Here is a 25,026-nt window from a genome sequence, read left to right as displayed (position 1 = left end):
TAGGTTCAAATCCAATGTCAGGACTTCAAACACGTAGTCTTGACTGGCTCGCAAAGCAGTGCTGGTAGATCGCTATATTGTAGGAGAGGTCGTGTTTTGGATAAGACATTAAACCGAGGTATGATGTTGGGTATTTTAGTGTGTCCAAATAATCCCATCAAGTGAGTCAAAATCATCCCACAGCTCCCATCAGGTGAGTGTGACATTGCTTTGTAAATGAACTGCATTACCTGGCGGTTGCTGATAGTAAGCTTCTCCAGAAAGTGACGTAGAACAAGTGCGGGGTCTTCAATCAAACAATTCCACAACACCTGCTGTGCCACTGCACTCACTAAAGAAAAGCAACACATAGGCTAATCGATCCTTACTGATGCTAAAAGCAAAGCAGTCACTTTTCCATGAGTGATTAGTATTAATATTAAATCTACTTACTCAACTGTAAAGACATTCTGCTCATTTTAAATAGAATCAAAAAGTTATGTTCTCACAGGTAGCTGAGATAAGAGCAGCGTGGAGCAAATGTGTTTGCACTCTAAGAGTAAAAGATTGATTTCCACGTAAGTATAGAACATAATTAAATAGATTGCCATAATCTGCAGGCACGTTACAAGATAAACCGGTACTATGTTTAATATGCACTTTGGTTTATCATCAGAAACCTACTCAGCATCTGTCATTTGTGATACAGTTATGTGTAGAAGAATTTTATAGGTTAGTTTGCTATTTTTAGCTTTTTGTCCCTTGTTCCAATGAGCAACACGCAGTCAGCCAGAACATGAGAAATGTTACCTGCCACACCATCTTCTCGTACTTCTCCATCCTCCAAAAGATGAACAATGGGTAGCACCGCAGCACAGATACATGCAGGAAATACAGCCTGGGGAGGCTGTAGAACATGATGTGTTGGAGTGTGTTCTGTAGCATTTTCCTCATCTGCATAAAAAATAGTAATACCCGTTAAGCACTTGCAAAGCCCAATTCCCTTGTCCATGACTAAGTAAAATATGTAGCCATTTGTACTTATTTATTAACTAAGATGATAACCTGCGCTTACCTTCGGCACTGACTGCTGACCGCACTGACCATACAGACCCTCGGCGGAATGAGTAATTTCTATGGGATGTACTGGATGTGCAGGATGGGCTGACAGACAACCGGCGGGATGCCAAGTTTGTAGTATCTTCTACTGGCAAAGGTGGGAAATATCAAAATTTAATGCCCACATTACATAAGTCCAACATAAACTTTACACCCATATGTTGCATAAAAGAAAGGTTTTCAATTCATTTTTAAATGGAATTGAAAAGAACTGTTAAACTATGTCAGATGCCAAGAGCTTCAATCCAACTTTACAAAAGCAGAAATTGACATCTTCTCTGTAGATTCCCTGAATTTATTGGGTGGCTTTAGGATTAAAAGATCTATCAAGCTCTCTGGTCTTAATGGCCTTCTCCTGTTCTCTTATGTTCCTATTGGCTAACGTTATTTTGCTCCTTTGAGCAGAGTAGTTCCCTCAGTGAAGAACATGAAAGTACATTTTCAAACAGCAATTTTAAAAAATATATAATCTTGAAGAAATGTTCAAAAATTTCTACAGGTGAACACCTTCTTCCTCAAGTTCAGGTGGTGGAGTGCTGGTAGGTTCATAGCAAGCCTCCTGTTTGATTGGGATGGCTGTGATGAGACTGGCCTCTCTACCCAGACGCTTCTTCTCCTCTTCCTGCTGCAGATTCTTCAGAATGTGCTCAGCTCGCTGGTGAGAGCGCGAAACTGCACGAGCTGAAAAGGATTTCTGGAATAGATCGTGCATTCAATTAATCAAAATCGTATAGTACTTTCTTTACACAATGCAATTTCATGAACTGTCCCATGAAAGTTAGATTAATATCAAAACATCTCGTTAGATGTGTTTCAATTTAAAGTTATTTTGAAAATATGATACACGGGATTAGTAACATGAACACTGTATTGAATACAAGGCTATTCAATCTATTGAGCAAAATTCAAACAGTTATTTATTGTGCTATATATTCTTACTACATTTATTAACCCCACATGGTAGAGTTTGGATGACATTATGTTTTAATATTTTTTCTAATGCAGTATCTAAATCATAAGTAACATCGTAACATATAGCATTAGATAAAAGAAGTGTTAGGTGAATATCCAAATGATTACAATTATTGGAATTAGTGTTATTTTCATGAATTATTTTTCTTTGAAGGAGGGATTCAAGGCTGTCCAAGGCAAATGAAAGTATCATCTGCATTACACAATTTCAGTTACAATAAAATGTCATCAATGCATGTGGAGATTGAGAATGAGAATGAATGCCTAATGGTAACCTGGGAGTTAGAATATCATCTGTTTTGGACTGAACAAAAGAGGACACAGTTCAAGATCCTGGTCCTCATCTTCAAAGCCCTCCATGGTCTTCCTTCCCCCCACCTCGGTGACCTCCTAACCCCCTACCATTCTGCCCGCTCCCTCTGCTAAGAGGGCTCCGGCCTGCTTCATGTCCCCCACCTCGCCCGCCCCACCAATGGCGGGCGGGCCTTCTGCCGCTCTGCCCCCACCCTCTGGAACTCCATCCCACAGCCTCTCCACCTCGCCTCCCTCCCTTGCCTCCTTCAAGACCCATCTCAAGACCCTTTACTTCGACCGTGCTTTCGAACACCCTGCTTCCCCCCTTGCCCTCCACCTTCCCCAATCCCGATCACCAGCTCGAGTCCGTAACTTCTTGACTGTCCACTGCCTTGGGACGTCCTTCTGACATGAAAGCTGCTATACAAATGTAATTTTGTTGTTGTTGTTGAACAACAAATGAGTGCACATCAGTAAACAGATACCAATCCCTTTAGTCTCTACTAAAACATGACCTGGAAAATTGTATGAAATTAATACATTTTAAAAATTGTTTACCACCAAAATGTTAAAAAAAAACTTACAGATTGATCTTCATTGATGGGGTCCTGTACCCTCCCACAGCTTTGTGGAACCCAAGGGGGATCAAACATTGGTATAGATGGCATGCCCAAAATTGGAGAAGGTAAAGTAAAGTTTATACTTGGAGGCGGAATCTTGAATACCAAATCAAAAAATAGAGTTAGTAAGATAAACAGCATATTTAGAATATGCAACAGGATATAATAGTCTGCAAATACTGATTCATTACAAAACTGATGACTACAGAAAATATCTGAAAGCGCATTCAGAATTGTTATAAATATTTAATTGCCTATGTCTAGACATCCCCAAATAGAAGTTTATCAGTGTGAATATTTTAAAGACTTGATTTACTGAAAATATTGCTCATTTGTTCAAAAATCAATCTCTCGTAAACAGATTAAATGTTTCAGATTTGTTATTTTGTTTCTAAAGCTATAAAACCAATGGCATTTTAAAGCAGAGGATAATAATAATCCTTGCATTTGATATAGCGGTTTTCACGTCTTCGAGATGTCGCAAAGCGCTTAGATTTTCATATTATACCAATAAACTGATGAACAATTTTCAGAAAGTAAACATTCTTTTTGGTCAAAACAACAAATATAAGCCTATCCCCGGGATTCATAAATGTTTTATAGCCAAAGTCACATCCCAGGGATGATATTTTGTAAGTTTCTCTATCAAAGATTAAGTCAAAAAATTATGCAGCTTGTTTGCATTCAGACAAGTACACCAGTTTGCTATGAATTACTGACATCCTAAAGATGCTCCTATTTCTTTGCCAGACAAAAACATCATTGAATCAACCTAGTTTGACAATTAGTGATAAGGCAATACTTGATTTCAGCACAGCAGTACCTTAAAGATCTGCTGAGCACCTTCTTCCATGCGTGGCCAAACCTGATATCTGAATCTCCAGAGTGTGTAAAATTTCACAACAGCATTGATGCGTTGTACTACTTCCTGATGGTGAAATTCAGACATTACCATGTCTGACACAGTGTCAGGAACTTTGACTGCACAAAGCAGGAACATGGCCGCTGTGGGAAGGAACAAAACAGTGGTGAGATAAGACAGCAAACAAACTGAGAGGGTGCACTTAATTGAGGGATAATAATAATTCTATAGCGCATTTCAAGGTTCGCCTCGAGACCTTCCTCTTTGACCAAACCCGCAGTTGGCTTTCCCCTCCCCTCAGCTCCCACCTTCAGCTCGGGTGCCAAGCCAAGTGCCTTGGGACATGCTCCTGACGTGAAAAGCTCAATATAAATATAAATTTGCATTGAATAATCTTTGCATTTGGTGTAGCATCTTTCAAGTTGGGAGGACGTCTCAAAGTGCGTCACACTTCACATTGTAAAGTGCAATGACTATGCATTTTTGGGCTCCCCCTGGAAACAGTGGATCAAATTCAGGACTCAGGTTTCTGCTGCCTGTCAGTTATTAGGAGTTTATTCAAAATCCCAGTGAGAATCATTTTAAGAGTTCAATATGGGATTTGCTTGGTGAAACTTGGTAGAGTGATGATATTCTACTTCTAGTCTGCTGATCAAGAGTTCTATCTAGTCTGATATAATCACCATCACCAGCGATACCCCTAGCTTAGTGGCCAACAACCATTAGTAGGAACCCAAGGGATTGAAACTGATGAAACCTATAATTATGTATTGTACAGCATTTTATGTCACAACTGGTTTCATGGTTTACCAGCTGCAGCAGCCATGTGTTCATCCACACTGAGGAGAAGCTCCCAGGCTGCAGGCTGTATGTCACCATACATGTCTTCAGTCAGTATGGGAGCAGCTTTGATCAACAGAGAAAGTGGAGCTGGAGACAGACTCATCACCTATAAAACATGAGAAAAAACAAGAGTGAATGTTTGAAGTGTATTCGTAACAGACATAATAGCAAAGTCACTTTAAAAAAAAATTAACGTGGAATGGATGCGAGACAAGAGAGCACTTGCTCCATGCATCCACAAACTGGAAATGTTTTGCACAATATAGCAGCACAAAACTCTTAGTATAATACAACATAATAAAAACAGTTTAACTGCACACAAATACACACAGAGTACTACATCATATATAGAATAATGGTACATGCACAAATTATTATTTGTGAACAATGAATCATTCCAAATCATCAAGTCATCACATTGCCTCCCACACGTTTACTTTTTCAAAACCAATGGTGTTAATGGGCATTGCAGTTGACTGAGCCACTCTCAACAGCACTGAAAATCCACCAAGCAGAATACGGCACCAAATTATGCAGAACCCTTGGTGTCCTGTAGCGTACTGGTTAGAGATTCGCCTCGCAAGCGAGAGGACCTCGGTTTGATTCCCAAGCAGGATGAAACCTTAGGCAAGTTTCCTTAATCTACATGCCTCTGTTTACCTAGAGTAAGTAGGAACCTGGTTGTTAGTTGATTGGTGGATTGCTTTTCCGGGGGCTTTCAGATTCTAGTCCCAGAGGAAATACCAAATCAATGAATAGATCTGTAACTGTACCTGATTCCTGATATATTTCAACATTCCAGAATCCTTTTTGCCTTCCAAATTAGTAACAGTTATCCGCTTTTTCAAAGAAGGCGTACGTAAACACGACTTGTCAGAGCACTGGAAGGGAACAGAGTTCGATAACCAATGCATTGTATTCTGAAAAATAATACAAGCAAACTGCAGGAATGGGTTAGTAGGAAAAGCACTGTATTAAACAAAAAAAAATGGTCAAACCATTATCTCACCAGAAGGCATGCAAATAGAAATTGAATGCACATCGTGGCTTCTTGGATAATGGTATTGCGTGAGGGATAGTTCACACTTAGCACATTTCTCATTGGGACATTACAAATTTGCAAATGTCATCTACATATTAGATGCCAATATGAAATAACGGCACTTGTGATCGCTCCTTGCATTATTTGGGCAGACTGCAAACAGACAAAAAAANTACTATTATTCTTGAGGAGTCCAGTCTTTAATAACTGTCATTCACGAATGATAAATACCTCCTTTAACTTCTTGGACTTGATGCTTATTTTACTTGCATTGTTGTCATCATCTCGGAGAGAATCCACAGTGTCTCCGTACAGGAGTTTGATGGCCCGCACGAGCCGAGCACACGATCGGCTGTGGTGTTGGTAACATCGCGGATGGCAGTAATCAACATGACAGCAGATGAAACTCTGCTGGTTGCACAGTAATATCATAATCTGAAGAAAGCAAATGTCATAGTCATATAAAATTCAGGAAAATATATTCACAAGCTTATCGACGCAGTAATACATACACGTAAACCCAGGCTAATTAGTCTAAAGGGTGGGTGGGATTGATCCGGTCCGGTGATCCAGAATTTCCAGCTGAGTGTAATTACAATGCCAGTAGCGGCATTTTTCAAAAATGCCAGTAAATGCTGGTACTGTACTGTAATTGTTTGAAACCCGTGAGCAGAATATAGTGAATAAGCTATCTTCTGCTTACAGGATTCAAAGACCATATCACTGGCCACTGTGAAGGCCAGCAAGGATGGTGAGGCTGATCAGCGTGACTTTGTTACATGCTAGGAGAGTTGGGAGTCGGCAGTAGATACGTGGGCTCACAGAAATGTTTGGTCTACGGAATTTAAAAAAAAATTATTTGGGGTTCGTGCCAAGCTAGGTTCGAATTCCGGATACCTCAATTACCTCATTTATAATCAGGCTTGGAGATGTAATCTGCATCTGAAAATTATAATATGCTTCCTCACATCTGTGAAACTATCCTGTGAGAAAGTTTCACTAAATGAAAGGGGGAAAAAAAGACAACAACAGTACAGACACTGTCAAGCACCTTGCAGTGTAGTTATTTTTAAATATGAATATGGTTTGTGTTCTTGTCAGTGACTCAAATGCTATTAAAACAATGTGGAACATTTGTTTTTTTTTAAAAATCTAAATAAGTAGAGGGTACACTTTCTGTTCAAAGTATTCCCTTCAAATAATTTAGAAAATTACTTTATAAAATGGTGCAACTTTCCTGACCTTAGGTTTGTAACCTTGAGGCTCAGTACAAGCACGCATACAAACAGATACTTAGTACGAACTGAGATGCTTTCAATATATGGAGAATACCAATGATTCAAAAAGCTTGAGTTGATCATCAGCATTGTGGATAATTCCCTTATTTTACATTATTTAGATCCAGCTTCAAGTTCATGGCTCACAAGCCTGATGGAGAGATCTAAAGTAAATGAAAATAAAAATTAGATTCCATTATAACATACTGCCAGCCATGACATGTTCCTGTGGTAATTTTCTTCTGTGCCCACTGCACTCAGTCCTTCTGGTTCAATGCTGGGTTCACTGGTACTCCAGGGGCTCCCTGTCACATATAGAGAAGTTATAAGTAGAATATTTTCATGCTAAAAATGTTTAATGAGAATTTTATTTAAATGCATAAAGCAAAATTACCTATATCAGTAACTGTATCGTGGCTTTGAGACATCAGAAGCTCTTCATTTTCTGACTCTGAGTCATGCCGTGATAGCTTAGTGCTCTTTAAGCTACCAGCTCGGCGAATGCTAGACAAGGAACCACCTTTCTTTATTCGAAAGCTTCTTGTTCCCTTTATCTGAAGCAGACGGGAACTGCCTGGTCTTACTTTCCTTATTGGTCCTACAAAAATGGAAGGTCAGCCATCAAAAATTATGAAATATATTCCCATATTATAATGATACTGGGCAATACAATACAATTTACATTTATATACCACCTTTCATGTTGGGAGGATGTCTGAAAGTGCTTAAAATAAACTAACATGGAAAATATAAATGGTAAAACAATAATTTGTGCTATTAATTGCTTTCTGGCAACAAAATCTGTTCCTACACTTGATAGTAATTACTTGTAAAGCATGGGAAATCATTTGGAGTGATAAAGGAAGAAATCTTGCTTCAATCTTATGATAGATACATAATCACAGAATTAAAATTTAGTTGTTAGAGGGGCCAAAATATGCCATCAAAAATTCTGGTATAGGAGAGTCATTAAATTTGTGAACATCTGTTGTTGCATTTTAATAGAGCATTAAATAGTTTGTGTGGCAGTATTCTGGCCAGCAGCACATTCAAATCTTACCTGAAGAAGTTAAGCTGCTGTTATGGAAATTGCAGTACACGTGCTTGCATAAAATGAAGGAACTTACAATCATATACACTGTTTAAAGAGCTGTAAAACCTGGAGATTGCAATATCATCCTCTCCATCTTAATCCATGTGCAACGGCACTCATCAATAGCTTTGCTGACCCGGATGCATCAAAAAACTAAATCCAGGGATAAACTGCCAGTGCTTTATGATTAAGTTGCAACTTTTTGTTAAGGGAAATCATATCCAGCTTTACAGAAAAGAGAAAAAAATCCTTCCAACCTTTTCTCTCCTCACAGGCTGTATCTGATTTAAGAGTATGGCTACTGCTGTGTGGAGAATCCTTTGAGTCTTGCTCATCATCAAGAATTCCTGCAAAACTGATTTTGCGTTCATATCTATGTCGATCTAATTCAGGATCAAGACGCAGTCTGCAGCTGTCTAAATCCTATTGAACACAGTGAAAAGGCATTGCAATTAATTTAAAGATATTTTACATTGATTCATCTTGTTGGACCGAAAATCTTGATGCTGCTGAATTGCTGCAAAATTCACAATACATCTTCACAAATATAATTACTTGCTATTTATATTACAAACTAGTAGAAAGTAGGTGCACTGTTTGCATTGTTTTGTGTTTTTCTGGCCATGTTTCTTTCAATCGTATTTCCAGTTAAGAAAAAAATACTTAACTGAACAGTGAAACTCTAAACTACAGCTAGAGTGGCTAGTTTAGTACATTTCTGAAGGAGGTTAAAGTTTGTACAAAACAGGCGCTGGTTATACTCACAACAAGAGGCTCTGCACGTGGTCGAGGCAAACAAGGGAATGTTTCCCGAAGGAATGTTGTGATCTCCAGAAGGAGCTGACACGCTGCCATCTTCAGTGCAAATGGACAACCGCACTTGTTAGGATTAACAGTATCTGTTGGACACAAAGGAATAATGAGAGTTGTGGAAACAAGAGTTTAAAACACAAACATGTCAGAGAACATGAGTTTTACCAACACCTTTTACCAATATCAACATGCTTCTAACATCGAATGTAGATGCTCGAATCTGCTAACCTTCAGCTCTAAAGTTTAACCATATTAAACCAAGAAGAAAGATATTTCCAGGACTCATTATATTATCACCAACATTTTAAACCTCCATATATAGTAAGAATGTAAGTCCATTGAGTTTTAAAGTTTGGTGTATAAACATTTCCTCTCAATCCCAATTTTCTCCCATTCTTGTTTTAAGGTGCTGGTATCATTCTACATATACAGCTCCACACATAACACCAACCCTTATAACCCTGCCCAAGTTGCCCGTTATCATTTGTGAGCTGAGACACAAAGCACCTCCAGGGGTGCATCACAGTCAGCCACAACTGTCCTCAATTAGCATCTGCACATGTTCATTTACCAACAGAGCCATCAGGGAATTTTGAGTGCAATCATTTCTGCGTAAAAATAAAGTAATATGACCTACTGTCATCAAGGTAATCCTCTTCTTCATCTTCCTTCTTCAATCGTCTTTTTGTCTCATCATCATAAATAAAACCCAGTATATTTGCAGGGCTTTCACTCTCTGTATGGCACAGCTCATTCAATCTTGCACCAATAGCCTATGATAAAAAANTACAGTGTTTCAAAGCACTTTCTGAGCCTCTACAGGGATAATACAGGTAAACTTCTGGGACTTCTTTCAATGTTGACTCCAATTTGTGCACCAACAACACGGCCAACAAGTTAGCAGAATGAACTCTATTCCATGTTCTTTCTGCTTTTAACAGATTTTCTTTTTTGCCGGTGAAGGACAATACATACCTCACCCCATTGACAGAACAGCTTTGCTGCATTCCACTGCAGCTTCTGATTACGCTTATTTCCAACCACAGGAGATCTTCCTCTTGATAAACCCTTTTTTGCTAAATTAACATGGTGACCCTTCATCCACTCTGGCCAATTTCCACGGTTACATCGGTGCACAAACCGGGCACACTCCAGAAACAGTGCTGCCCTTGCTACAACAGGTGCTTCCTGGGTTGAAAGAATATGAAAAAATATTGAGATGAGACAGGAAGGAAGGAAGGAAGGAAGGAAGAGGACTAAAGGCAATTTAGGGGGGCAGTGGAATATTCTACAAACTGTGAGATAATTGTATGCACTACAAATCAGAATTTACTAGAGAGCAACACATTTTTTTTACCAGGTCAAGAGCTGCAGCCAGGATTGAAGCATCAGGTATTGTGCCAGGCTCACAGCAGTTTAAAAGGAACTGGAATCGCTTCATGCCTTGTCTAATGGCTCCAAGATTCACAATATTTTTGTTTTTGGCTCCTTCCTGGCTGGCTGCAAGACGTTCTTCAAAACTTCGGCAGCCTGTAAAGATATAATGTATAGTACTATACTGTACCAATTACATATAAGATAACTTTTGGATAGGCTAATCAATGTATTTTAATAATAAATATCTCCAATTCTTTCTATGATCTGAGTCTCTTCAAATTCGTCAAGCTTAATTGTAAACCCTGTCACTGAGATTTAACTGCTCTCGATGCTCAATGATATCTCTCCACAGCAAAATGGGGGATAGAACCTTGAAACTCCATTGATAATAATAATCGTTGCATTTGATATAGCGCTTTCCATGTCTTCTAGACATCCCAAAGCGCTTAACACTAAAGTTAATTGACTGCATATTTGTGGGTGAAATGCGGCAGCCAATTGCGCATAGCAGTGTCCATTGATAACCAACACCTACTTGTGTTGTGTTTATCCACATTCCTCTTGGTTTGGGGGGGTGGGGTAGCTGAACTAGCTTAAAAGTGACATGGTTGGCAACGGAATGTCAGAATTGACCGACCCTCAGTAGTCTGGTTCTTAAGACAGACGGGTCTACAGTATGCAGCGGTGGGGCACTGCTGATGACAGACTAGCTCATCAGCAGGACTTGAAAGTGCAGACCAGTCAATGGGGCAGTGACTCTTTCCATTCAGTTCAGTCCTTGCTGGACAAGCAGCAGAAATGCTTGTCAGACGTGCTTTCAATGGCAAGCTATGCAGTTTTAGCTGCTAAAACTCCAGCAGTTACCCCCAACACACACTCCGGAGTCCCCAAGCCTTGGCTCTCAACAACCTACACCTAGTCCTCTACAGAATTAGATAAGCAGGATACATCCATTCTCTGGAATTTCCATATATAGGTGGTTTGCATGGAGCTCAGTTTGGATAAGCATGGTGAACAGTCTTTCCACAAGCATCAGACACCAAGCTTACCAAAATAAATTACATTATCTAGATTGAACTGTACTACCAACAGGCAAGATTTGTACGGCAATCCTGGCATTTTATGTAAATCAAGTTCTTAATAATTCTTAATAAACAGTACAATATTACAGAAGTGAATGTACTTGTTATTTTACTTGTTGCATAGTATGAGGTAGAAAGAGGCCGCCTCAGCATTTGTTTTATATTTTCATAAACTGATCACAAGCCTTACCTTTACAAAAATCTAACCATCAGGTTACATTCCATGGTCATTTTTACACAGAACATAATTTTTCCTATTTTTCAAGAAATGGAAGACTAATGCTTATCTGTACTTTTGAAATTGTAAATCCTTCAATTATAAAATATTCAATATTAACGAATCATGGTGAAAATTAGGACAATTAAAAACTAATTTTGTTGCTAAATTCAATACACATTGTTAACTAAGTATGAACTTGGATAATACCACTGTAACTCCATTAAAAAATATTAGGAATTAAATAGTTCAGACATAATTTACGTAAATTAGATTAACATGAAACTAGACTTTTCTCTACAATTCAAAAATGGCCAATCATTTCTTTAGGAAACTTGGAACCCATAGTTAATATTCCATTATTCCAACATTAATGAAATATGCAATTCAATCTAATTTAAATATCTAATTTAAATGTGCAATTTGAGTAATAATAATACTTGCATTTGATATAGTGCTTTTCATGTCTCCTAGACGTCTCAAAGCGTTTCACAGAATATGCTATAAAGTGAATTGATTGTATATTTGTGGGCAAAACGCAGCAGCCAATTGCACACAGCAATATCCCACAAACAGTTGTGGAATGAGTGACCAAATAATTATTTTTTTAAGGATTATTATCCCCGGAAAAGCGATCCACCAATCGACTAACAACCGGGTTCTTACTTACCGCTAGGCAAACAGAGGCGTGTGGAGTAAGGAAGCTTGCCGAACATTTCACCCGGCTGAGAATAGAACCCAGGTCTCTCGCTTGCAAAGCGAGTCCTGTAACCACTGAGTTACAGAACTGCACAAGGTAATCTTATAGAGTAATCTATAGAGTAGACTCAACTCTATAAATTGGAACCTGCAAATCCCCTTAGTTCTACAGAACATGGAGGTTACTAATAGTCACTATGATAGAACAGTAATATTATAAACCTCTAATAAAAAAAAATTGGGGCCTATAGGAAATTATGATTATTAAATCAAATGTGCTTTTTATATAATTCCTCAAGTTAAAGATCTCCTATTTCACAGCTAGGGTACAATCATGCTATAATATTATTAGACAAATCTGTCTCATTAATCAATCTACTCTTTAGTCCAAAAGTATATTTCCCACTTCCTTATATCTATAACAATATCCTTGTACACATGTATAACCTGACTATTAAATACACTTTTACTATTTATAACTTGGATAATACCATTGCAACTCCATTAAGAAAAATATTGTATGAATTAAATAATTCATGAGTAGACCATTCAGCCCCTTCGAGTCTGGTCCACTAATCTATTAGATCATGGCTGATATGTACCTCAACTCCAAATACAAAAGTGTAAGAGGAATTGTATTGTAAGAGGAAAAGCAAGCAAACCAAGTGGGACAATTCTGATTTTGTTGACATTTTGACATATTTTTCTGAAAGATCATCTCATAATCACCTTTTTTCAAAAAACATTGAAACAGTTAACATTCAATGATCGACTTACAATCTCTTAATAGTTAATGAACAAGTTGTTATCACCCTTCTTATAAGTATATAAGTGACTTACCTCCATTCATTAAATGACAGTTGTTTCAGTTTGAATTAACTGAACAGATCAAGAGTTCCTTGCTTACAAGGAGCAATTTAATTTGCCCAATATTAAAGAAAAACAATCTGCACATTCTGATTTGAGACAGTGGATGGTGCAAGGATTTATTAAATCTATATGATGAAACACCAGTGAAAGTAAAAGTCTTATTTCTACTAGAATGACATCTCAATCACCAAGATATTTTAAAGCACCATCAATTGATTTTCTTAGGACAGAGTTTTCAAAAAAAAATAAAAATCACAAATTGGTATCAACTTGTATAAATAAGTGTCCTATTGAAATATAACACCATTTTATTGAATTACAATTCATATTTCTATTTATTATAATTCAGCCTTACACCAAATTATCGCTTATATTTTGAAACAGATAAGAAAATTTAGAATCTCTTAAATAAATAGAATATTCTGTTGGTAGCCAATGATTGTAAGACAATGATTCTTTCACTTAATCTTAACAATAGCTCTTAATTGTGCAGATTGGCTAATTGCACCGTGTTTCTTCCATTGCAATTAACTATCACGCAAAGATCAAAACGTCAAGTAAGGCATATGCGTAAAATAGCTAGAAAATCATTCAAGCTTCACAGCTAAAGAAGAAAATCAGTGAAATGAAGTGAAATGAATTAATAGAAAATGAGTGTTAAATCTATGAATATGGAACAATAAACTGTATTCATTTCAATATGGCAATAAGGCCAGTGACTTCTGCCCTGGCAATTCAAATGTAAGGATTATTAACCATTATTATTAACCAAGCTAATGAAGATGGCAGATTCCAAAGCTGAACAAGATAGATTACAGGAGGATTTGAACATACTTGGGAATTAGGCAGATCGGTGGCAAATGAAATTCAATGTGGAGAAATGTAAAGTACTTCACATGGGGCCAAAAAATCCTAGAAGGGACTATTATTTGAATGGAAGGAAAATAATATGTATGGAAAATGAAAAAGACCTGGGGGTCCTGATTGACAATAAATTGAAGTTCTCCCAACAATGCTCTGTGGCAGTGAGTAAAGCAAACCAGATGTGAGGTATAGCAAGCCAAAATAGTGGGGTAATCCTGCCACTGTATAAATCATTGTTGAAGCCATATTTATCCTGCAAGACTGTTTTGTCTTAAAATTTAAGATTGAACAGAATTATGAAAAATGTCTTAATTTCAAACTTCATTTGGAAGCTAGTTTTTTCAAGAACTGTGGGAAAATGGCTTAACACAACAAAGACAGCAACCGGGAAATTATAAATCAAATTGAAATAATATATATAAATATAGCATCTTAGTTATATAATTTATCATATTTTGACTTTGAATGTTTCTACCAGAGAATCAGCATAGGTTTGCAAGGGCAGATCATGCTTGGCTAGTTTAATTAAAGTTTTTTGATATGTTTTGATATGATGAAGTAACAGCAAACAACAACAAATTACACGTGTATAGTAACTTTTACATCAGCGTACTGTATGTAGCATGTAGTACTGCTATGACAGCTGGTTCAAATTACTGCTGTGGTAGGGTATACAAGTACATTGAACCGGGGCATAACAAATATTCTGAGATGAAAACTTTGTACATTATCAAATCTGCAAGATAGGTTTGAAGAGTTAAAATATGAGCATCATATTCCCCTTCTATTTTACAAAGACATTTATCAGCCTACTATGAAACCTTCTCCCTACTATTTGTCATTTGTGAAAATGGTGGCTGACTCATAACCTCACATATTATCTGATTGTGCCAGAGACCTGCTCCTACTCAGCTAAAGTGAAGATATTTTGGGGAACATTCTTGTCAAGTTGCTGCTTGCCAGCTTCGCTCCTTCCTCTCCTGCCAGTCCCTTCACGAACCCTTCCAATCGGGTTTCCATGCTGCCCATGGCACAGAAACAGCCCTGGTCAAAGTGACAAATGACATTGTCCATCTGCGGCCAAGGCATCCTCTGCCTCCTCGTCCTCCTTGACCTCTCTGCTGCCTTCAACACAGTTGACCACTATCTTCATCCACCGCTTCTCCTCTCACCTCAAACTTCATGGTTCTGTCCTTGAATGGTTTAGATCGTACATCTCACATCGCTTCCACTTCATCTCCACAAACGGTTTCTCCTCTTAGTCCCCGCATCATCTTGTGCGGATTTCCTCAGGACTCTGTCCTTAGTCCCCTCCTTTTCAACGTCTATATGCTCCCTTTTGGTGACATCATCCACAGACATGGGGTGAACTTCCACATGCATGCGGATAACACCCAACTGTACCTCTCTGCCTCCACCCGACTCCAGAACCACTGCTGTCCTGACCAAATGCCTGTCAGACATAACTTTCTTCAGTTAAACGTCAGCAAGGGTCACGTCGACCGAGGCCCTCTTCATTGGCTCCCGTCAGCGTCTCCACACCTCAGGCGTTGACAGCATCACCCTCCATGGTGGCACACTCTACCTTACAATCGGATCGAACCTTGGCGACTTGTTTGACCCTGAACTGTCCTTTCTACCCCAAATCTGTGCCATGACCCGCTCTGCCTTCCCCCAACTCCGAAACATTGCCCGGCTCTGCCACTGTCTCACACCGCAGCCTGCTGAAACCCTCATACACGGTCTCATAACATTTAGGCTTGACTATGCAAACTCCTTGCTTGTCGGTCTCCCTAACTCCTCCCTCCATAGGCTGCAGATCATCCAGAATTCTGCAGCCCATGACCTCTCCCGCACCAGGCTCCGTGACCATATCACTCCCATCCTCTCCTGACTTCACTGCCTTCCAATCAGGGGATAGAGTTCAAAATCCTAGTCCTCACCTTCAAAGCCCTCCATAGCCTTGTTCTCCCTTACACCCGTGACCTCCTAAGCCCCTACCATCCTGACCGCTCCCTCCGCTCTGAGGGCTCCGGTCTGCTTCACGTCCCCCGCCTCGCCCCCCCCTTCCTTGCCTCCTTCAAGACTCATCTCAAGACCCTCCTCTTTGACCGTGCTTTCGATCACCCTGTTCGATCACCCTGCTTACCCCCTTGCCCTCCCCCCTCTCCAATCACGATCTCCAACTTGGGTCCGAAACACTTGATTGTCCAGCGCCTCAGAACATCCTCCCAAAGTGAAAGGCGCTATACAAATATAATTTTGTTGTTGTTATAACGTAAAATGAGAAATTCAACTTGTCAAGGCCTAATCTACCTCAGAACATGGAACAACATACCATGTCATAGAGGGTTTGTTTATACAAACTCCACATCCATTCTTTGGGAAAAGTTTTGTCTACTCCACTCACTAAAAAAAATTGAGAGCCTTTTTCTAGACCACGAAAAATACAATGTGCCTGACTGATGTGCGGAATATGATCTTTTTGCATATGAAGGCAGCAAGATCTTCAATGAAAGAATGGTTTTGTTGGTAGCAGTAGTGTTTGAGGGTAATTCTGTTCAGCTAGCTGATTACAAAGACTGTGGAGGAAGACACCAAGAAAAGTAAAACAAAAAGATAAATGATTGGAAAGTTAAAAATGAAAAAAAAACTGAATGACAGGCTAGTCACAGAACACAAACAAGGAGGAAAATAACTCTGAAATCAGATGCAATGGAAAATACCATATTTTTCTTCTGTGTGATGAAGCTTGGATGGATTCCTTCGCCCGGAGCGCCATTTACCAAGACGCTTGAAGAAGTTCTCCTCTTCATCTCGTCCGTCCTCCAGCCCACCTTCAGAGAGTTTCACTGCACTGTTAAACTTCACCTGTGTACAACAATATTGTAACACAATGAATAAGCATTTGCTGTCTTTACTGTTTCATAAGCTTTGCATCCAAACATATAGTAGCTGTACCTGTTGCAGCCACTCTTGCAACCAGGTTCATTTAATTGGCCTACTCTCATTCGTGTGGCATTTTTATTTGTCCTTGACAGGCTTGATCTTTGCCTCTTAGTCATTTTTATCCCTTGAGTTTAAAAAAATGTACTATTGAACTCGTTAGCATCTCTTGTTCACATATTTGCACACATACTCTTTTGGGAGGACTACTGTTGGGAGGACTCAGTGGGAGGACTCACACACATAGACAAACATTTCGTTGTCATTATTCTAGAAGATTTATCTCTCTAGAATGCTGTGTGACCTGTCACTATTTTGTTGCAGAATACCATGCATAGTTTTTGGGGGGCTTAATTAAAGCATTTTTTTAATATAGCTCATCAACGATAGGAGATCTCCGAACAAAATGTGGTTATGACACGTCAATCGGTTATTGTGATCTTGGTGGACAGACAGACATTTCGTTTTTATTGGTATAGCATTAATCATAATGATAGTTGTATTTGATGTGTTATCCATGGTGATTTCATAAGTCGCACAGAAACAAGAATAATTATATTTTGTATTCAACACATAAATGTAGCTCTAGGATTCATATTATGTAAAATTAACAATAATGCTAAACGTTATCAGTTATTATAATTTCAGTTAGTCATAGTTGTGGATTGCTCAATCACAAAATCCAAACATGAAAGGCTAGAAAATAGCTTTATAGAAAATAATTTGATTTTAATGTGGACTGAGATTTGATGCTTTTTCCACAGATAGCTGCTGGTTATCCTTTTGGCAGTATTCACACATTGACTAGCTCAAAATTAACAGTAAGCAAAAGGATTTCCAATTGCCAGTAATGCCCACAATGATAAATCTATTTTAATAATTGCACATTACCAGTAGTTTCGAAACAATTGTAGGGTTTCCATTAATTGTAAGATAACACAGCACAAAATGGACCAATCCTGTGAATTTGAGATATTCTCAGGAAAATTATTTTGTATTTTTTGTAACCACAACAATCATAACTATAAGATGAATGTGCATTCTACTCATTCATCGAGCCAAATGCCAATTTAGATTTTAGTTATTTTGCATCCTTTACAAACCAACAGCTGCAGCTTTTTATTGAGTTACTGTAACACCCAGGTAACTTAAACTTTCATAGATCTCTATCCATAATTTGCCTACACCATGGATTTATGTATATCAAATTTATCTGATTGGTATGGAGGGCAAGTGAAAACGAAAAGTGATATTTCCATTAAAAGTACAAAATTGTTTTCTGTACCCTTGAACTCTGTCGTATAAATGACAGTCTGTCCACAGAACTTATATCCAGAAGGTCTTCAACACCATCTGTTAATCCTGACAACGAAGAGCGCTTCAGCCAGTTTCCTGCAATAATAAGCAGCACAGATACCATTCATATAATTCATACCATTCATATAAAAAAAACATTCAACCTGAATGGGCTTTGAAACCACGTGCAAGACTTACTTGGGAGAATGTAAGCCTTCTCACAAATTGGCTACTGCATTTATTCATAAAACATACCGTCACTTTACAGTATATCCTGTGAAGCGTTTGGGACAACCTGACACGAAAAACGCTATACAAAATACAAGGATTATTATTATGATGAACGTGCACGTATTTATGGGATTACACCACTACACCATATCCGATAATATGCATTAAATAGAAGAGAATTTACCTATGGGAAGTTTCAATTTCTTCCTCAGGGAGATCCTTCTAGATCGGGAGCGTGAGCGTCTTTCTGTGGTGGTTCCAGAATGAGCTGTTGTGCATTCAGAGGTGTCCTGCTCAGACTGGCTGCTTGTGTCACTTGCAGCACTTTGTGATTTGAACATTTTTCGCCAAAAGTCTTTTCGACCCAACAGAGCTCCTGGGATTTGCTCTTCACTGTGAATACGATTTAGAATAAGCAAAGTACCATAGAACTTCATTGATGCCATTTTATTTAAAATCCAGGAAATAAAATGAATTAAGCAAATATAAATTCCTTTTTATTCTTGCAGTACATTGCAGTCTGTTCATAGCAAGCTGTTGTTTCTAAAGTTTTGAGCACAAACTTGGATATACCATATACAGTATTTACCTTTAAACTGAAGATAAGGACAATTCTCCTAAAGATACACTGGGGAGATGGAATCTTGGAATCATAAAATGTTACAGCACAGAAACAGGTCATTTTCCCCATCAAGTCTGCACTTGTATTTTTCTCCATTTAGATCAATAATCCCACTTTACTGCTCATTTCCCATATCTTCTTCTTCAACTTCTTATTTAAATAATTTAAGAGGTGGGAGGGAAAGCATGACAGTGCTAATCTTTCATTTATTTACTTCACACCAAAATACAATGTTACATTTGTATAGCGCCTTTCACGGCAGGAGGACGTCCCAAGGCCCTGTAATATTCTAACCCGGCCATCCTCTCTATATTCCTACAATTTATTTCCTGACACTCACTGTTCTGGGGTCTGAGGAGGGCGGCTGGAGACCAAACTGCGGCATTCATCAGGTGCGGCTGAAGCTTGTGCTTTCTCAGCACTCGGTGCTCCTTCAGCTCTGAAATCAATCAAATTCAAATTACTGAACTAAAAACAAAGCAGTGCTTTTACTAGTCAATTTGTTGTTTCCAGATTAAAAGAAAACATTTTTCTTTTGGGTATTACTCTGAACCATACACTATAATCAACACAACAAATTGCAGTACTTTCATTAAAAGCCTGATTCATCTTGTTCATTACCAGCATTTCTGCTCATCAGTACGGGGCAGGAAATATCAGCATACATATTTCAGCATATTTCACAAATGCATATAGGATACGATCAGTAATACATTACGAACAAGCTGGACTATGCTCAAACCATACCAGGCAATAATATGGCTTCAACATATCCTGAGAGTAAAAAATTACAAAGGAAGCCATTGAAACATTTAATTTGTGTTGTGCAATAAACTGTGAAGAAGAGATCTTGCCAAATTCAAAACTTTTAAATTATTCCCAATGTAATTGAATGACACTTCACGATTCTTGTTTTCTGATCTTTTGAATATCTTGTATGAACAATTACTGTTGAGTACATACAGAGAGGAGCTGCTTAGATCTATCAGTGCAAGAAGCTAAAATCCAAATCCAACTATTAATCATGAACAGCAAATTTAGTCTTCAAACATTTAATGTTAGTTGCATTAAACAAATTGCAACACTTGCATACTTGGCATAAAGCTCTGCCACTGTTAAGCGCTCCAAGATGCTACCTCACATGCTACCTACACTCGCATATATAAATAATAACAATCCTTGCATTTGATATAGCGCCTTATCATGGCTTTGAGACGTCTCAAAGCACCTTACAGAATATACTGTAAAGTGAATTGAATGTATATTTTGTGGGGGAAACACAGCAGCCAATTGCCCACATTAGCATGGATTAAGTGACCAACTTTTTTTTTGGAGGAATTGTTGCCCCAGAAAAATGATCCACCAATCAACTAACAACCAGGTTCCTACTTACTGCTAGGTAAACAGAGGCTTGGGGAGTAAGGAAACTTGCCAACATTTCGCCCTGACGGGAATCGAACCCAGGTCTCTCACTGTTGATGATGAAAACAAATCATGACTGCTGATTCTTCTCTGCTGCCAAATCAAATCTAACTCCATTAGATTTAACCATAGTGCCGGAAAAAAATACTTCATTGTAATAGAATACTAGCCAGAGGCATACCTTTTGCCCACTGACATCTTCTTTTCTTCATTATCCTCGGGTTTCTTGCCGGGTGTTACTTTGTCTGCACTATCCAAGAGAGCACTTAGTGCCACCCTCCTAAATACATTCCCATGTGCCTCTTTGATGAACTGGACAAGTTGACGAATATCACAATAAAGCCCCTATCAAAACAAATTCAGATAAACATGCTGCAGGTTCTCTATAGAAAACATATTGATGACAACTATGCACAGCAAATATTGAGGTTTAGAAGCACATTTAATTAAAATAAAATGAACAAAGCGTAGTAAGCTGGTTTCCACCACGCAATAAGCAACTTTTGATAAGACGAAGAACAAATTGGACGTGATGCAGAATTCCCTATTATTATTCTGCATATGACATTTTCCACTTTTCTGAAACCTTCTCATATTCTTGTTATACTGGAAATAGCAGCATTGAATAAGTGGAGACAGCACTTAATGGCACTGCTGCATGTACTGCTATGGAATGGGAGTCCTAATGGTGGGAGCTCAAATTATGCATGAAGTATAATTCGCTGGGTACAAATCAACTAAACTTACTAATCACTTTCCAGTCAGTTCAAAATAAAGACAGCCTCCTTATTAAAATTTATAAAATTAGAAACCAAAAGTCAGACTTCACACCAGCTGCAATCAAAAGGTTATCTTGCTGAAGGAGACACTTAGCGATTCAGTTGGCACTAAAGACTAATTTTGGAAACAATCACTCTATCATTATACTGCACTTGTGGTACAAATAAAAATGCACGTTAAAATAACAGCTTGGATTGGTTTGCCAAATTTGTTAAGAGGTAGTCAACCACATCCCCTCACTTAGAAAAACAATCAGGGCTGATTCTTCAATTCACCATCTTTAGCAGCAGAGCACAACCAATGCTCTACTGGTTGGTAAATATACCGATAGTGGCAATGTGGATATAAGATGTGCTCATCCAACAAAGTCAATACATTTACTGATGATTGAGAATTACCCCTATTTTTCTATCCTCTTTAGATCCCATCCCACTTATTGTTTCCCTATTAAATGGATGTATAGAGAGACTGAATCCTAGCCTCTGTCAATGCTGCTCGAAATGGATGTTTTTAGGCATGTGAGTGCAGACCTGTGATTTTCAATCTGTGATTATTGTCAACAACAGTAACTGTTCTTATGTAGAAAACATGGTAGCTAATATACACTAGTTTTATCCCAAGAACAGATGAATTACCAATTAATCTATTTTGGTGAATTTGGATGAAGGAGATATTTTGGCCAAGGCATTGGTAATATAATACAAAATTACATTTGCAAATCACGTTTCACGTCGGGAGGATGTTGCAAGGCGCTAAACAGTCAGTGATTAGGACCCAAGCGAGGGGGTGGGGCAGGGGTTTGGGATTAGGGAGGCTGGAGGGCAGAGAGTGTGGCCGAAGGCACGGTCGAAGTGGAGGATGCTGAGGCGTACCTTGGAGGCAAGGGAGGGAGCAAGGCAAGAGAATGTGGATGGAGTTCCAGAGTGGGAACAGAAAGGCTGAAGGCTCAACCGCCAATGGTGGGGTAGGCTGGGTGAGGGACTTGGAGCAGGCCAAAGCCCGTTGAGTGGAGGGAGCGGACAGGTTGATAAGGGGTTAGCAGGTCGGAAAGGTAAGAGGTGGCAAGGCCATGGAGGGCCTTGAAGGTGAGTACGAGAATTTTGAATTCGATTCTCTGAGGGATGGGGAGCCAGTGGAGCTGGGCAAGAGTGGGTGTGATGGGGTCACAGAGCCTGGTGTGTGAGAGGACGTCAGCTGCAGAGTTCTGGATGATCTGCAGTTTGTGGAGGGAAGAGTTGGGAAGGCTGACAAGCAGGGAGTTGACATAGTTGAGCCTGGATGTAATAACGCATGTATGAAGGTTTCGGCAGCCTGAGGGGTGAGGCATTGGCAGAGTCAGGCAATGTTGCGGAGGTGGGGGAAGGCAGACGAGGTATAAATCATGTCTCTATGTCAATAGGTTATAGATTTCTTGGCGGACAGATCACAGACTAACACACTTTTGTCTTTTATTAGTGCATGTGGGAAGTTGACCCCATGTCTGTGGATGATGTTACCAAGAGTAATATTACCTAATCACCTTCAAATTAGTGCCGTGAGATTTTTAACAACTATCTGAATTACCAGAACTGTAAATGAGTGGTCAACTTAACATCTCATCTGGAATGTCAGCTGAGTTGTAAGCTAGAGTTCTGATGTGCTTTAGCTTACAATGGAGCATTAGCAACTACGCAAGGCCAAATCAAACTGGTCCTAAAAACAGTTCACTTGACAACTAGGAAGATTGAATCTATGTAACCAATCAAAATAATTTTCAACTGAACTTATAACATGGGAAGTGTCATTGTTGGGAGTTAATTCCAATCTAACAATTATTAAAATTTGCTGCAATAAATAAATATCAGTCTCAAAGTCTCAAATTCTCTCCTGACGAGGAGCCTTACCAGATTCTCTGCGATATGCAGTTCATGCGTAGTGGATGCACACCGTGTGATCAAAGGCTTGAACATGCAGCTCACTATAATGGCTTCCATACTCCGTGCAGCTGATTTGCTCTCACCGGTGGCAAAGTTATTTCCAAATCCTGCCTTGTCTAAATGGACAAAAAAATGAAAATCAGTACTCCAAGGTCGATATTCCCCCTTCTTTTGAGTTAGCAATTAAGATAATACAATACCTGCCTTTCTCTACTAGTTTGATTAGATACAATCAATTTGCCTTTGTCCCATCTTTGGGTCTCTTATTTACCCCCAAAGCTGCAATATCCCACAACTTATTTTAATTTAAAATCATAATTTGAAAAGTATCTTCCAATTTATAAGGATTTTAAATGGCTTAAAGGAACAGTTCAGGATAAGGCTTCCAAATCATAACCCTGCCCATGAAAATATTTTAATGAGCTCATTATTCTTAAACACTTGAATAAATAAAATAAACTTACCCGTGGTTGGTCTCTCGATTGGAGCCACCATTTCAGGGAGGCTGGGGCGCCTAAAGCTGATGTTGCAATGCCCAGCCGATTGGAATCGAATACAAAGTGCTAACAAAAATAAATTTGGGGGAAAATAAATGTCTGTTAACGAAGCTAAAATTAAATGAAATGAAGATATGCCCATTTTAAAGATTCCTAAAAAAAATTCTTTGAGATTTTGTTCCATTGTAGCCATGTTTTCAACTGCATTCCTCTCTCCCGAAGGCATTTGACTTTTTTTTTCTACTAGGGCACAGTTCCACAAGTGCCAGACACCCTTCAGGATGTTATTCATATGGGAGGCTTACCAGTGTCAGCAGGCCATTTACTACAGAGGACATTATAGCTGAACCCAATCCTTTCCTCACTTGATATACTCCTACCCCACTCTCTCACACACACTATCTCTAATCTTATTAACTTTCCCTTCCAGGGAGCCAAGATTAATAGTAGCACCCACCGCATTCGTGTTCCAGTTGAGGTTAGTGAAGTCAGCAGAGTGGATCAAACCTGTGACACTTCTGAGTCTGAACAGCTCAGATACTCACGGGATAAATTTACTTAGCCATTGGGGTAGTCTTTTACTCAGAATTTTAAAACCAGGTGGATTTTTAAAATTAGTGCTCCATGCAAGCTGTTGAGAGTTAGGGAAGCCAAGAGCATCTGGCTAGGCATGACACCGTCAGCTCTGGATGCTGCAGTCTCTCTGAAAAATAGTGGCTTCAGTTTGGAGGTCAGCCACAAGGAAATAAATTTTATTTTTATTATTATTACATAACTTGTTTTTGATGGAACAATTATGATTTTAAGTATTAAGGATAAAGCTACAACAGGGCCTTATCCTCAAGTGTTCCTTCACATTTTACAAAACTGCTGAACCAGTGGGACACCAGCACATTGCATCACATTTTACAAATCCTGCTGATCCAGTGGTTTGGCACACTGACTAGATGGCTTTCTGATTTCACTATGTCCACCACAAATGCCAAGCAGAGGCTTGGTGCTTCTCCAAAAGGAGATAAATTAGTGGAAATGTGCCACTTTGAGTGATCTGCAACTGGCTATCTCAAGAGCAGCACTAGCAGAGGCCAGGAAGTGGCCACGTCTGACTCCTGACTCAAGGACACCCAGGGGAAGCTAAAAGAGAAAAAAAATTATTTTAAAGTGGGAAAATAACATTTTGTAGGATCCTTTTAACACTTAAATTTTTGATTATTTGTGGATATTAACATATTAATCAAAATCCAATATCAGTTATTTCATGCATTTCTTAGTGAAACTTTTACACATATAAAA

At 38.8% G+C, this 25,026-nt stretch overlaps 1 protein-coding gene across 1 annotated transcript in view; it reads right to left on the bottom strand.

Annotated features, from left to right (window-relative positions):
- LOC103182963 (unc-80 homolog, NALCN channel complex subunit) overlaps window positions 1–25,026 on the bottom strand; it is a 72,973-nt gene that overhangs the window by 31,347 nt on the left and 16,600 nt on the right. The window contains exons 16-37 of the mRNA XM_042336237.1: window positions 23,204–23,352; window positions 20,722–20,885; window positions 19,459–19,557; window positions 18,681–18,889; window positions 18,255–18,361; window positions 16,810–16,894; window positions 10,272–10,444; window positions 9,890–10,102; window positions 9,552–9,687; window positions 8,867–9,000; window positions 8,359–8,524; window positions 7,403–7,606; window positions 7,216–7,313; window positions 5,963–6,166; window positions 5,463–5,570; window positions 4,657–4,795; window positions 3,808–3,989; window positions 2,949–3,080; window positions 1,606–1,792; window positions 1,055–1,186; window positions 790–933; window positions 231–331 (exon numbers count right to left, since the gene is read on the bottom strand). Of these exons, the coding sequence (XP_042192171.1) occupies window positions 231–331; window positions 790–933; window positions 1,055–1,186; window positions 1,606–1,792; window positions 2,949–3,080; window positions 3,808–3,989; window positions 4,657–4,795; window positions 5,463–5,570; window positions 5,963–6,166; window positions 7,216–7,313; window positions 7,403–7,606; window positions 8,359–8,524; window positions 8,867–9,000; window positions 9,552–9,687; window positions 9,890–10,102; window positions 10,272–10,444; window positions 16,810–16,894; window positions 18,255–18,361; window positions 18,681–18,889; window positions 19,459–19,557; window positions 20,722–20,885; window positions 23,204–23,352 (3,266 nt within the window). The remainder of the gene's footprint in view (window positions 1–230; window positions 332–789; window positions 934–1,054; window positions 1,187–1,605; window positions 1,793–2,948; window positions 3,081–3,807; window positions 3,990–4,656; window positions 4,796–5,462; window positions 5,571–5,962; window positions 6,167–7,215; window positions 7,314–7,402; window positions 7,607–8,358; window positions 8,525–8,866; window positions 9,001–9,551; window positions 9,688–9,889; window positions 10,103–10,271; window positions 10,445–16,809; window positions 16,895–18,254; window positions 18,362–18,680; window positions 18,890–19,458; window positions 19,558–20,721; window positions 20,886–23,203; window positions 23,353–25,026) is intronic.

The sequence above is a fragment of the Callorhinchus milii genome, unplaced genomic scaffold (genome assembly GCF_018977255.1).
Source record: "Callorhinchus milii isolate IMCB2004 unplaced genomic scaffold, IMCB_Cmil_1.0 Scaffold6, whole genome shotgun sequence".
NCBI lineage: Eukaryota > Metazoa > Chordata > Chondrichthyes > Chimaeriformes > Callorhinchidae > Callorhinchus > Callorhinchus milii.
Note: the sequence above shows the minus strand (reverse complement) of the source record. Positions and strands in the feature narration are given on the sequence as shown.